Source organism: Phalaenopsis equestris, unplaced genomic scaffold, assembly GCF_001263595.1.
Source record: "Phalaenopsis equestris unplaced genomic scaffold, ASM126359v1 Scaffold000084, whole genome shotgun sequence".
Taxonomy (NCBI): Eukaryota; Viridiplantae; Streptophyta; class Magnoliopsida; order Asparagales; family Orchidaceae; genus Phalaenopsis; species Phalaenopsis equestris.
In genome coordinates this window covers 230273-243867 of record NW_018164526.1, presented here as the reverse complement: position 1 = coordinate 243867, position 13595 = coordinate 230273, and the positions used below count along the sequence as shown (strand labels likewise).

At 34.8% G+C, this 13595-nt stretch overlaps 1 protein-coding gene across 2 annotated transcripts; it reads right to left on the bottom strand.

Annotated features, from left to right (window-relative positions):
- Positions 1–503: 503 nt before the first annotated feature.
- On the bottom strand, positions 504–12434 carry LOC110019857 (respiratory burst oxidase homolog protein A). 2 transcript variants are annotated; one of them, XM_020717712.1, is made up of 14 exons: positions 11330–12434; positions 10957–11116; positions 10816–10864; positions 9695–9808; positions 5249–5671; positions 4788–5174; positions 4607–4702; positions 4397–4512; positions 4051–4218; positions 3609–3768; positions 2902–3090; positions 2698–2826; positions 2537–2615; positions 504–941 (listed from the first exon to the last, which is right to left on the bottom strand). In XM_020717712.1, the coding sequence occupies exons 1-14, from the start codon at positions 11970–11972 to the stop codon at positions 832–834; spliced, it is 2823 nt and encodes a 940-aa protein (XP_020573371.1). In that variant the 5' UTR covers positions 11973–12434; the 3' UTR covers positions 504–831. The 2 variants fall into 2 exon arrangements, with proteins under 2 accessions (XP_020573371.1, XP_020573372.1); XM_020717713.1 differs by lacking the exons at positions 504–941; positions 2537–2615; positions 2698–2826 and having other exon boundaries at positions 3003–3090; positions 3609–3748.
- Between the last annotated feature and the right edge of the window lie 1161 nt (positions 12435–13595).

Below are 13595 nucleotides of genomic sequence, written 5' to 3'. Positions count from 1 at the left end.
AACTCTATGGTGTCATGGACCATGCATGAAAAGGTGTACATCACTAATATAAGCTTTCATCTCCACTTAAAATACTAATTATACGTTCATTAAATGAACTGGAGCCATCAAACTAATTGATTTTAAGAATAATCTTACCTAACATTTACTTTATATTTATTTAGCCTTATCCACTCACTAACGTATAAAATTATTTTTGTTTTCCTTCAAAAAAATTCCCTGACAGTGAGGTTTGAGTCCCGAATAATTTGACAATTAATTAAAATTGAAATTATTTATGTTTAATTAATACACACTATTGTTAAAGTGCGAGAATAGTCCTGACTACTTACAGTCGACCTTTTTAGCCCCAAAGTTTATAAAAATGTCAAAATAATCCCTGATTTTTTTCAAATTTGAACTCAAATAATCATGATAGAGACTATTTTGACAATAATATAAATTATGTGGCTAAAAAGGCCTACGTAAATAACTTAAAGACTCCTTAGAGACTACTTTGACAGTTTATATCCTATTATACATGTGGCCCAAGATTTGCTTCCTTTGAGGTCAAGCGTTGCTCCTTTCTTTCCTCTAGCTTTTCTTTTTTCTGTTTTCCATTCACATCATAAGATACAACGTAGAGAAAAATGGTTGCTCGTACCAAACCATCTATCTCTACTCTCTCTCTATATCTCTACATTTCACTCTCATAATGATAAATATTTAAGGAAAATACAAAATTGACTACAAAAATTAAAAAAAAAAAAAGAAAAAAAATCTGTGCTATACAATTAATTTACCCTAAACGTATAATCAGTATGTACGGGTCGAGCAGTGTATGATATATTGTCAGAAGTGCTCCTTGTGGAACTCGAACTTGGTCACGCCTCTCTGGTTGAATTCGTAGCAGAGCTTACTCAGCTCCTGCGCTAAGACCGGCGCCCCGCAGTAAAACACCCCTGTGCCACACCAATTTACCACATTACCCCCAGTTCCAATATTCTCTCTTAAACAAACATAAATCCCCAATCTAATAATTACATTTTAAGAACATGCATTATAGTTATTAAAAGGGATATTTACATGCATACCATTTATTTGTTTTTTAAATTTATACAGTCAAAATTTTCATATCATACCAAAAAATATCATTATTTTAAGTTTAAAAAACTTTGAAAATCAGTCGGCGTTAATAGGGGGTGTAATTGAGTCTCACGAGCCTGCTTAGACTTGACTTAATATGTGGCTCACAAGCTAAGCTCAATGAACTAGCAAGCCAAGCACAAGTTAGCGTTGACTTGACTCGACTTATTGGCTTGCCCGAATTGTTTAAAAAAAATTGTCAATATAAAAATAAAATTAAAACATGTTAAATTTCAAATATTAACTCTTAATTACTCATTTTATTCATAATTTAATTATAGCACTAGATGAGTTGAAATTAATATAATTTTCTCTCCTTCAAAATAAATAAGAAGGTTCATGACAAAAGTCAAACTCATAAAATTAAGCTCGAGCTCAAACTCATCAATTAATCAATCTCAAGCTCAAATTGAGATTGACTAGAGCTCGACTAAACTCACTTACACCCCTAGGCAGTATTTATGTGAGAATTGAAGTTTAAATGCTGGGTATATAAATGCATAAGAATTGAGTGGTATGGATGTAAATACATAGGAATTAGTATTATTGTGCACACACTATTATGTACTTAGGTAATCTACATGCAGAAAATTATACAGTGACCGGTATGTACTAACCGATTTTAGCATAAGTGTGCTTGGAGCTTATTCTCGAGAACACTTTCTTCCAATTGGGTCGTGCAAAGTGCGTCCGCACCTGCAAAACCTCAAAAATTATTAACTTTGTATCAGTTTTAAATTTATACAGTCAAAATTTTCATATCATACAAAAATATATAATTATTTTTAAGTTTAAAAACTTTGAAAATCAACTTGACTTAATATGTGGCTCACAAGCTAAGCTCAATGAACTAGCAAACCAAGCCCAAGTTAGCGTTGACTAGACTTATTAGCTTCCCCGAATTGTTTAAAAAAAATGCCAATATACAAATAAAATTAAAACATGTTAAATTTCAAGTGTTTATCTATAAACTATTAAAAATATTTTTAAAATATAAAGTTTTACATTTAATATAATAAATGATTGTTTATATATTAACTCTTAATTACTCATTTTATTCATAATTTAATTATAGCACTAGATGAGTTGAAATTAATATAATTTTCTCTCCTTCAAAATAAATAAGAAGGTTCATGACAAAAGTCAAACTCATAAAATTAAGCTCGAGCTCAAACTCATCAATTAATCAATCTCAAGCTCAAATTGAGATTGACTAGAGCTCGACTAAACTCACTTACACCCCTAGGCAGTATTTATGTGAGAATTGAAGTTTAAATGCTGGGTATATAAATGCATAAGAATTGAGTGGTATGGATGTAAATACATAGGAATTAGTATTATTGTGCACACACTATTATGTACTTAGGTAATCTACATGCAGAAAATTATACAGTGACCGGTATGTACTAACCGATTTTAGCATAAGTGTGCTTGGAGCTTATTCTCGAGAACACTTTCTTCCAATTGGGTCGTGCAAAGTGCGTCCGCACCTGCAAAACCTCAAAAAATATTATATTCGTTTAAGTAAAAAAAAAAGTTCAAAAGCTTAGAAGAACAGAACAAATAATTTACTCTGGTTCCGGAGACGACGTCTACGCCATTTTTAGCGTGGTTTAGAGCCTGCACCATGGCAATAAGTGCTGACCGCGCATCCCCATCCTCGTAAACGCTAGTGAGATAATTGTGCATCTCAATAACACCCTATGATTTTAACAAATTATAAATTATTTTTCTATCTCATTACAATTATAAATGATGCAAATTATAATTTGTTACCCTTTGATCGAGCTCTGCGACCTCGTTCATGACGCCTTTGAACCAATCGAAGGATCCCTGTTCGCGGGTAACCCAATAAAAATAGGCATTCGTTGTCTTGAGCGTCCATTTGGGTCTTTGAGTGGCTTTCAGTATTGTCGCCAAGTCGATGTGCCCGTCTGGTGGTGGTACATAGTCTGTGATCGCATTCTGCACGCCAAACAGTCATAAATGAAAAATGCTGGTTGATTTGTAAATATCAATGTTTCGAGTGGTCTCTATGTATTTAGCCCAAGATTTTAATGCTATGTGTGTGAGTATTAGGGGCGAGACATGTAAATACTTAAGAATTGTATGCTATGTGTGTAAATTCAACAACAATAAATATTTGATGTGGCATTTACATGCACATCACCTTATTCCCATGTATTTACCTATATATATATATATATAACATCCAAAAAGTACTATATATGTAAATGTCCCTAACAGTAAATATATGGGCAGTTACATACATACCACCAAAGTCCTGCTAAAATTTGGTTTTTGCATTTATTTCATTTAAATCTTTCGTATCAACAACAAATGCCATCATTCTAACTTTATAAAATAGTATATAAGCTAAAATATAGATGTTAGATATGTAAATGCATAAGACTTGCGTGGTATATATACCAATTTTGCATATTTGATTCAAAGCAGAGTTAGGCAGGGGAGGCAGAGCTTACTTCTTGTTCTTCAATTTTAACGATGTTGTGGAGCAAATCCTTTAAGATGCTGATGAATGGGGTTGCGCCGATGCCAAGTCCAACAAGGAGAAGCACATCGTATTTCATGTAATCCTGTGCGGGAGCACCGTAGGGGCCGTCTATCAATAATTTGGGCATGCTGTTAGAAAAATTGAACGCATTAAGTTTCGTAATATCTTAAGAAAATGATGATGATTAAATGTCAGTGATTTTGCATATCAAATAATTAATAAAGACATTAATTATTCATTTTTCTCTTCTACAATAAATTATAGAAGGAATTAAAATCAATTAATTTAACAATTAATTTCGAATATCAAATCCAATTTACTATAAAACATGAGAAAATATCAATTTGAATAATAAATCAGTTTCCATATTTGCAAAAACATTGTTTAGATAGATTTATGTATATATATACCTCCTCCTTGTGGTCTCATCGGCTCTCAGGAGACCGCTTTTACCGGCTACAGGAGGCTCGCATGCCTCCGAGAAGACCCGTTTGAGCTCCCGGGTCCAGTCTCCCAGCTGTCTAATATGAATGCTGAGGTAATCATCCCCCGGAGCTGAAGTGATGGAGAAAGGATGCCTGCAAACAAACCGTTCTCTTTTTTTGTAAACTCAGCTTTATGTTAAACAGGATTTAGTAAATTTAGTAACTCTGGATTTATCAATTCCATTTAATAGGATATAAGTTAACAACATTAACATAAATTGTGATAATTTTTTTTTTTTTTTTGGGAAAGAATGATCAGAAATTGGCTCACCATTCTAAAGGGGAAACAGCAGGGCATTGCACGAACATGTATTGCCCGCTCTTGTATCGAAATCCAGGCGGTTTTGAGATTTGCAGAGCCAGAACGTTTCCAGGGTATATAGCAACCTGATTAATTTCCAAAAAATAAATAAGTCAATTCGCTTTCAAACACAATATAGTTTTTAGAATAAAATCAGATACCAACAACAAAATATCAAACCTTGAGTAATCGAACGGAATAATAACCAGACCTCAGAAATCTCAGAGTCCTTTCACCCATGTATAGAAGCAGCGGAGCACACAGATACATCCAAGTCTGCAAATAAAGCTCCATTCAAGAAAGAGCTTCTACAAGTCCATCTCAAGCATTAATCAAAACCAGAAGGTGTAGAAGTACGTACCGTTTTGAGATACCAATGGTGAATGAAGTAGAGGTGCTGGCCATGGACAATGAGCAATGCGTAGACGAGGACGAAGAGATGGTGGGAGTACCAGAAAGCGTTGAAGCCGGTGAGACGGTCGAAAGGACGGGGCAGCTTCACGAGGCTCCGACGAAACCAGCGGGTGGCGAGAGTGAAGGCCACCGTCATACACACCACCATTATTATACCCGTCACACCTTCTACACCCTGCACCAGTTCTCCATAAGAAGGCTTCGTCTCCCCGAAATCAAGACTCAAGTTTTCACGATATGCGTCCTCCGAGCTCGAGATCAGATGGGGGAAATCGCAGCTGAGGTGGTTGCCGGCGTGGAGAATCACGCCCACCACAATGGCCGCCGCAATGGTCTGCACAACCATTTCTACATTAAGCAGAGCAATTAGAAATCGTTTAGAAAGGCATTTACGTACAGAATGCGGACCTTGTGGAAGTTGATGTTGTCGTCGAAAGGGATGATGCGGGAGAGACGGGTGGAACGGAGATAGGTGATGGTGTTGCGGCAGACGGGGAGGAGGATGAGAGCCATGTTGAGTTTGAGAGTCTCGGCTGCACCTTTGGCGGTAGGGAGGCAGTAGCCCATCACATGGAATGCGGAGTGCTGGCGGTACTGCACGAATTTCCAGGTGAAGAGGGCCGCCATTAACGCGGACCAGAGTGCTAGTGCGTATATGCGCTTCCAGTTCTCTTCCAGGAAGTAGCCAAGCTTGTTGCTTAGGTGACGGATGGGACTCCTTTTTCTGAGTCCGGCCAGGTTCTGGCTTAAAGCCTGGCTTGTGTAGCTCAGCGCCTGGCTGTAGTTCAGGTATGTGTCCTTCTGAAGCAGCAGTGTCTCCAACTGCCATAGCTGCAAGTAGTAGCGGGCTGTAAGTAATGAGCGTCTGATTTCTGGTTCGCTTTTGTTAGACATTGGAAACTTTTAAACCGTAATTAACGCATATAATCAAATAAGCTAGAATTTTGAGCCCATGATTGCATGGATGAGAGCCTAAAATAGATTAGGATGGGCAGCATCTGATCTCTGTTTAAATTTTATGTTGATGGTTCAATCGTAAAGTTTAGAAATTGATAAATGCAGAAAGATTTTTGGTAAGATTAGCGTTCATTTTGAGCAACTTTTCCAGTAATTTATTTTCAGATCGTTGCCACTTTGTCTGCTGCTATTTCTTTGGGTTAAGCCCATGATTTGATTATACGTCATAAACTATCCATGGCTGTGTTGGGAAAAACTTTTTTGCTAAGATCATAAGCTTAAACCACATTTAAGAAAATCCATATACATAAAGCAAAAAATACACTCACATGAAAAAAAATATTACGTACCTTCGTCTGATTTGGATACCTTTTGATGTAATTCTTTTTTGAAAAATTTGCACACATAACATATAACATCTAAACTTTCATATTTATATTTATAAGATTATTGTATGATAAATTTATGCATTAAAATACATATATTTTACTTTAAAAAAGAGGAGATAGTGATGCATGTAAAAATTAAAATTTGGGTGTTAGATAAGTAGATATAAAAGAGTTGTGTGATATGTATGTAAATGCTCCTTTTTTATTCCTTATAATCTTTCAATTGTAACATATTTTTAATGAAAAATTATTGATATAGACTTGCGCATTATAGAATATAGGAATCTTAATATTAAAATAAATGAAGATAAAGAGGAGTTAGCAGGCAATCGTATAAACAATTTGTCATGCAGACTTTGGAATAGTACTTAGGGTGACTGATGGGGCGGAAGGAACTAGGGTCAAGTCGAAAGTGCACAGAAAAATGATTGACAGCTGTTAACCATTAGGCTGGATGACGATTCACATTGGCTGAGGAAGAATACCATCATTGATCCTAAAGAAAAAAATATTGTTTCATAACTAATTTTGTTTTTAATAAAAGAAAAAGTTACATTCATACCCCGTGAGTTCTATGTATTTGCATATCTAAAAGCCAGAACTAGATATATACTTTTAGTGTTACATATCTACGCCTTAAAATGTCCATTTCACTTTTAAAATGATACCAACATATATATATATATATATAAATAATTTTTATTGAAGAAATATCTAATTGCATAAGAGAAACATTGAGATTTTCATTTTAATTGAAAATAAATAAATGAGATAATGATGACAACTTATGTTTATTGGACAATTTCCATAAAAAAATGTACAAATAAAGTTATAATTTTCAAACTATATATTATGTGATAATTTTGCATTAAATTTTTCAATATGATTATTTTGCATTAAAATTTTCAATATAAATGTTTAAATTTAGATAAATTAAGTTAAGAAAATTAACATCATAAATGTTTAAATTTAGATAAATTAAGTTAAGAAAAAAATTAACATCTTTATTATAGATAATAACTAAATAGAGGTGTAATAAATTTTAATATTTGTTATTATCTATTTTAGAAAATTCAACAATTTCTTCACCACCCCCATTCCACCCCCAACTCACCTATCTCCATATATTATTTTTCCTAATACTTAAGAAAATCTAAACATTTGGTAAATTTGCTCATCCTAAAATATAAGGCTTGTTCCGCCACTCTAACTAAAGATATTATATCCCGATTGAAAACTATATTAACCTACAGATATACATATAAAATTGGATTAATAACCATTAAATTAAGTAGATAGGTAAACATGGTTGGTTTCTGTTATTTCCAATTGGAGCTGATACCCATGTTAAAGCATAGCGTGCAAGAACATGCCGTGTTATATTTGCATTTAATATTTTATCGCATATTTATATATATATCTTTGTATTATATACTTGGTTCATAATTATCAATAATTTTATAATAAAGATGTCTGATAAGGGTCTAAGTGAGCCAAGCCAAATCATGAGCTGGCTCGAGTTCGGCTTTATATGTGGCTTATGAACTAAGCTCGATGAGCTAACAAAGCCAAGCTGAAGCAAGCCCCGACCCGACTCGTTAGCTCGTGACCAGGCTCCTTTAAGAAAAATATTAAAGTTAAATAATTAAAATATATTAAAATTCAAGACTTTAACTTTAAGTTATAAAAAAAATATTTTAGAAATGATATTTTAAATTTTAACTTAAATAAAAAATTTTAATTTATCTCCTAACTATTCATTATTTTTTTTAATAAAAGAAAAAGTTACATTCATACCCCGTGAGTTCTATGTATTTGCATATCTAAAAGCCAGAACTAGATATATACTTTTAGTGTTACATATCTACGCCTTAAAATGTCCATTTCACTTTTAAAATGATACCAACATATATATATATATATATAAATAATTTTTATTGAAGAAATATCTAATTGCATAAGAGAAACATTGAGATTTTCATTTTAATTGAAAATAAATAAATGAGATAATGATGACAACTTATGTTTATTGGACAATTTCCATAAAAATGTACAAATAAAGTTATGATTTTCAAACTATATATTATGTGATAATTTTGCATTAAATTTTTCAATATAAATGTTTAAATTTAGATAAATTAAGTTAAGAAAAAAATTAACATCTTTATTATAGATAATAACTAAATAGAGGTGTAATAAATTTTAATATTTGTTATTATCTATTTTAGAAAATTCAACAATTTCTTCACCACCCCCATTCCACCCCCAACTCACCTATCTCCATATATTATTTTTCCTAATACTTAAGAAAATCTAAACATTTGGTAAATTTGCTCATCCTAAAATATAAGGCTTGTTCCGCCACTCTAACTAAAGATATTATATCCCGATTGAAAACTATATTAACCTACAGATATACATATAAAATTGGATTAATAACCATTAAATTAAGTAGATAGGTAAACATGGTTGGTTTCTGTTATTTCCAATTGGAGCTGATACCCATGTTAAAGCATAGCGTGCAAGAACATGCCGTGTTATATTTGCATTTAATATTTTATCGCATATTTATATATATCTTTGTATTATATACTTGGTTCATAATTATCAATAATTTTATAATGAAGATGTCTGATAAGGGTCTAAGTGAGCCAAGCCAAATCATGAGCTGGCTCGAGTTCGGCTTAATATGTGGCTTATGAACTAAGCTTGATGAGCTAACAAAGCCAAGCTGAAGCAAGCCCCGACCCGACTCGTTAGCTCGTGACCAGGCTCCTTTAAGAAAAATATTAAAGTTAAATAATTAAAATATATTAAAATTCAAGACTTTAACTTTAAGTTATAAAAAAAATATTTTAGAAATGATATTTTAAATTTTAACTTAAATAAAAAATTTTAATTTATCTCCTAACTATTCATTATTTTTGTAGATTTAAACTGACTCATTTTTAATTTGATTAATTAGTCAAGCTCTGGTCTACGAGCCGAACACATGTTCGGCTTGTTAACTTAGTGAACGAGCCGGACACGAGCCGGTCGCGAATAAAGTGTCATTTTGACAGCTCTGGTCTAGGATGACTCCAAATCAACTCAGAGTTATAGACCCTTATTGTCCCACATGGCAAAATGGACACTCGGCAGCTATGGGTGTATTTGTAAACTTGTAAATTACCTAAACTTCGATTGTAAGCTTTCATTAATTCTTCCACGCCATTACTACCCAACCTGATTTACGAACGCTTCAAAAAATTCAAAAGTCAATAATACGTCACCCATCAACTCGCGAGCAAATTGTAGTCATCTACACTCCAGAGCTAACCTCCTCAAGGATAACAATAACAAACAACTTCGATTTTTAGTCATAAGTATTTGCATAATAAACAAAGTAATTATTGTAAAGTGATTTTACGAAATTAGATTTGCTGCAGGGTTCTATGTGTAAATATATATATAAAAAAAAAAACTAAACTTGCATGGAAATTAATTCCATTATTGGGATGCTACTCACCTCAATGTAGCCCAGTCTCTCAGGGTCCAATTCCTCCATGATCAGAGCCGCGTATTCTTCGGCCTGCTCCTTCAACCTCGATAATTTATTGGCTGAAGCACTTAACATTATTAACTGAAAAAAAAGAAAAGAAAATGACATTAATTGAAGCATAAATTGCACTGTTTTCAATTCCATACATCAAAACCTAATATACGTAAACAAATTTTTAAGGTAAAACCCGCCACCTAACACCAGATGGAGACCGTCCCTTCGTAGACCGGTTATGACCAAATAGTCTTTAATAGTGTTTAAGAAACTTTTAAGGGGTATTTGTATTTACATACATACCACTCAATCCTTATATGTGTGTGTGTGTGTCTATATATATATATATATATATATATCTAATACATAAAGTTGGATTTTTACATTTATATCACCCAAACATTTCATATCACATAAAAAATATCACTATATTTATCTTTAAATTATGAAAAACACCCCTTTTTTATCTTTTCAAGGTATAAAAATTGAAGTTTGTGTTAACACATCTTTTCAACCTTTATATATATATAAAAGAATTGAATGGTATCAAGTGGGCGTTTTGTGATATTTTAGTAGAGCAGCCTCTCTGAAGGTCTTAAGTTCTCTCAGGTTACTCGTTTGAATCCTCTGAAGGAATGAAGTCGCCTTAAATCAGGTGGTACTCGAATTATTTGCACACGGGTTTGCCCGAGACCTACCAAGGGTTGAGCCAATGGGATGGGTTGGGGGCATTATGCCAGGGCCAATTCTTTATTATTATTTTTTTTTTTTGAAAAAAAAAATCGATTGGTATGAGGATAACAAAAGCTTCTAGAAACCGGCTGGTGAGAGTTGTTAGTTTTCTCCTGTCGCCGGTTCGGCTTACCGACTCCGGTTACAAAATAAATATTTTAAACAACCGATGGCACATCCTACCACCCTTTTTCCTCCATCTAATTAAACAATGATAAGTCGATAATAAAATTCTTTTCTTCATCCGCGAACATGACCGCTTCATTAGTCATATATTTTTTTTATTTTAATATAATTTAAAAATCAAAATAAAGTAAATTAGTTTAATCCCACTAAGTAGCATCGTCTGTACAAAAAGTTACCTCCTTGACTTCTTCCTCTGTAACACGTCCGTCTTCGTTTTTGTCCACCCTGATCAATGGAGTAAAAAGTAAAATAAAACAATTTAATGATTTGTCGCGCTAAAATTTTTTGGATTAAGACTAATTTCCACCGCCACGTACATGTCGAAGAAGATCTGGAGGCGGGAATCGAAACTCTGATTTGTAATCTGCGACCAGAACTCGGAGAGCTCCTCCTTGCTGATCTTCTCCGATTTTAATCTCTGCCGCCGACTGAGAGCATCGAACAGCTCCAATGCGAACTCCTTTGAATCCTTCATCCCTGTTTCAGTTAATTATCAAATCATTATTAGTTTGTTTGATCTTCAAGCATTAAATTTAAAAAAAAAAAAAACAAAGAAAAACAGAAGCCGTACGTGCGACTGGTTAAGAGAAAGGTAAATGGAGTAGGAAGGAAGAATTGCATGTGAGGAAATAATTGCTTGTGGAGGAAGGAGAAGGAGAGTGATTATATGAATTGGTGCGGTAAAATTACCGATACATTGGGCGAAATCTGAGCGGCTTAGATAACCGTCGCGGGCTAGAGAATCAAATCTGCTCAGCACTTCGTTGGACGCATCGACGCCGTTAGCGGTCTTGGTGCTGATGAATCTGAGCCCTCGGAGACCTTTTTGGGCTCCGGAACGCGTGCGATTTAACTGAGCTCTCTGCTTCCGCGCAGCGCGAGCGGCGAGTGCGGAATCGATCGCAGCTGCGGCGCCGTCGGCCGGCGATCTCCCCAAGTGGCCGTGGCTCCATGAAAAGCGCTTAAGCTCTGCTCGGAGCTCCTGCGAGATCTGCCGTGCTTTGGCCATCGCTTCTGCTTTCAGTTCGTGAGAGAACTGACGCAGCTTGTGCGACGAGCTCCGTATCACTGACGGCGATTTTGAAGTGCTCGATCGGAAACTCTCCGATGTGGTGTCCTGATCCAAGAAGCAGGTCGATGAAGGAAATTGCTCGATGCTTCGTAGAACGATTGTGTCGTCTTCCTGCACGTCGAGGGTCACCTCCACGAACTCCTCGGAGCCCTCTATTGACGTCATAGCATAGCTTTCAGGTGATGAACTGGCGCTCATCACCTTGTCTCCCGGCACAGAGTCCGACGCCCAACGCCGCTCGTGCATCGCGAATCCCTTCATATTCTTCCAAATCAATACAGTATTCCGATCCTGTTAATCGGTTTTATACCGGAGGAGATCCAGGGAATAGAATGTAGATAAAATCACGGCTACGCAGGCTGCGATTCTATAGTTCAGAAATCGCGCGAGGAACTTGCCGAAATAGTCGCATACCTGTTGATTGATCGGTGCAAGCAGACCGATCTAAGAATGCTGAAAGTGGTGGGATTCAGCCATGAATAAAGAATATAGAAGCAATTTGACGAGTTCTGCTCCACCAACCTTTTATTCTTTGCTGGTTTCGATCTAAAATGTGAAAAGCTCCCGCAATAATGAGCAGAGAGAGAAAGAGAGATAAGGGCTTCAGTCTCTAGTTGGGCAACGCGATCGGGATCGCCGGCGGGGGTGGGAGGCGTGAAGGCGGGCGGGGGCTTGGGTGAGAGGACTGTGATTTGCGGCCCAATCCCAATGGGCAGAAGGAGGAGTGGGCATAAATCGGCTTCTTTGCATCTTATATACATTAATGGCTCTCTTAAGCGAGGGTTAATCAAGTTCGGTGAAATTTGTCGTTTATTAATGTATTTTATTTTTCGTAAGTGACTGTTTGATTTTCTCAAAAGGAGTATAATATATTATATTGTATTTGAAATGCTTTATCACTCTGATTAATTATAAAATAAATACATGATCTTAAATTTTTTCGAGAGCTCGGGTGTGGCGTCGAGCGACACTTCCCTATATCATTTTACAGTGTAACTCAAATTTGTTCAAACCTGTCGAATTTTAAATTCACCCAAAATGAACTAAAAAGTAAACTTTAAATTTATTGAAGTTTTGCAATGAAAGAGCATAAATAAATGTGTTCCAATCCATAACATATTATATTGATTGAAAATCATTTTTTTTTATAAATTAGAGTGAGATTGTTGTTGGGTCTGAGATGAGCTTGAGAGTCGGATCACTGATAGACTCGTTAGTTGGGCCTGAAGCAAACTCATCTATCTACTAAGGAAAGAAACATAAATTTTGAGTCCGAAGAGATCAACAACACCTCACCCGATTGACCCATAATAGAGAGCCAGTTGACGGCTGTCCGCAGAAGATATATCGATTCTTTCATGTGATAACTTCAATTGCTAGCTCAAGTTTGAGTCAATACTTAATCCTTATATCTTTCATATTTTATTTATTTTATTAAATAAATAGCTTATTATGTGGCCTATCTTCTAGAGCCCGAGACTTCAAATCTTTACATCTTATTGTGAGTTTGAAGATTTGTACCGATGGAGTGATAATTTAATTACGTAGTATTGCACAAAAATCCAACACACATAGAGATAAATGAAAATAGCAAAAGACACCATAATTTTTTTACGTGAACAAAACATGGAAAGAAAAAAAAAAACCGCGAGGCCTAGCCTATTCAGAAAAATCCACTATAAGATTATAAGTACACACGTCAAAATTTGTTCTAAATTCAAGAATATGGAATTATAATGCTGATAATCATAGATGCATACTAGTTATTCATGTTTAATAGCCGTAACTGAGCTATAGATAGTTATTGGCGATAATAACAATAATTGGCAACAAATGTTGTAGTTGATTGTTATAAAAGTAGTAGTTTGTCAAAAAGATTTGAGT

Coding starts and splice junctions, on each gene's coding strand:
- LOC110019857 (XM_020717712.1), bottom strand. CDS start 11,972: ATGAAGGGATTCGCGATGCACGAGCGGCGTTGGGCGTCGGACTCTGTG. Junction 11,117..11,329: donor AGATTTCGCCCAATGTATCG/GTAATTTTACCG, acceptor TAACTGAAACAG/GGATGAAGGATTCAAAGGAG. Junction 2,616..2,697: donor ACGTCGTCTCCGGAACCAGA/GTAAATTATTTG, acceptor GAGGTTTTGCAG/GTGCGGACGCACTTTGCACG.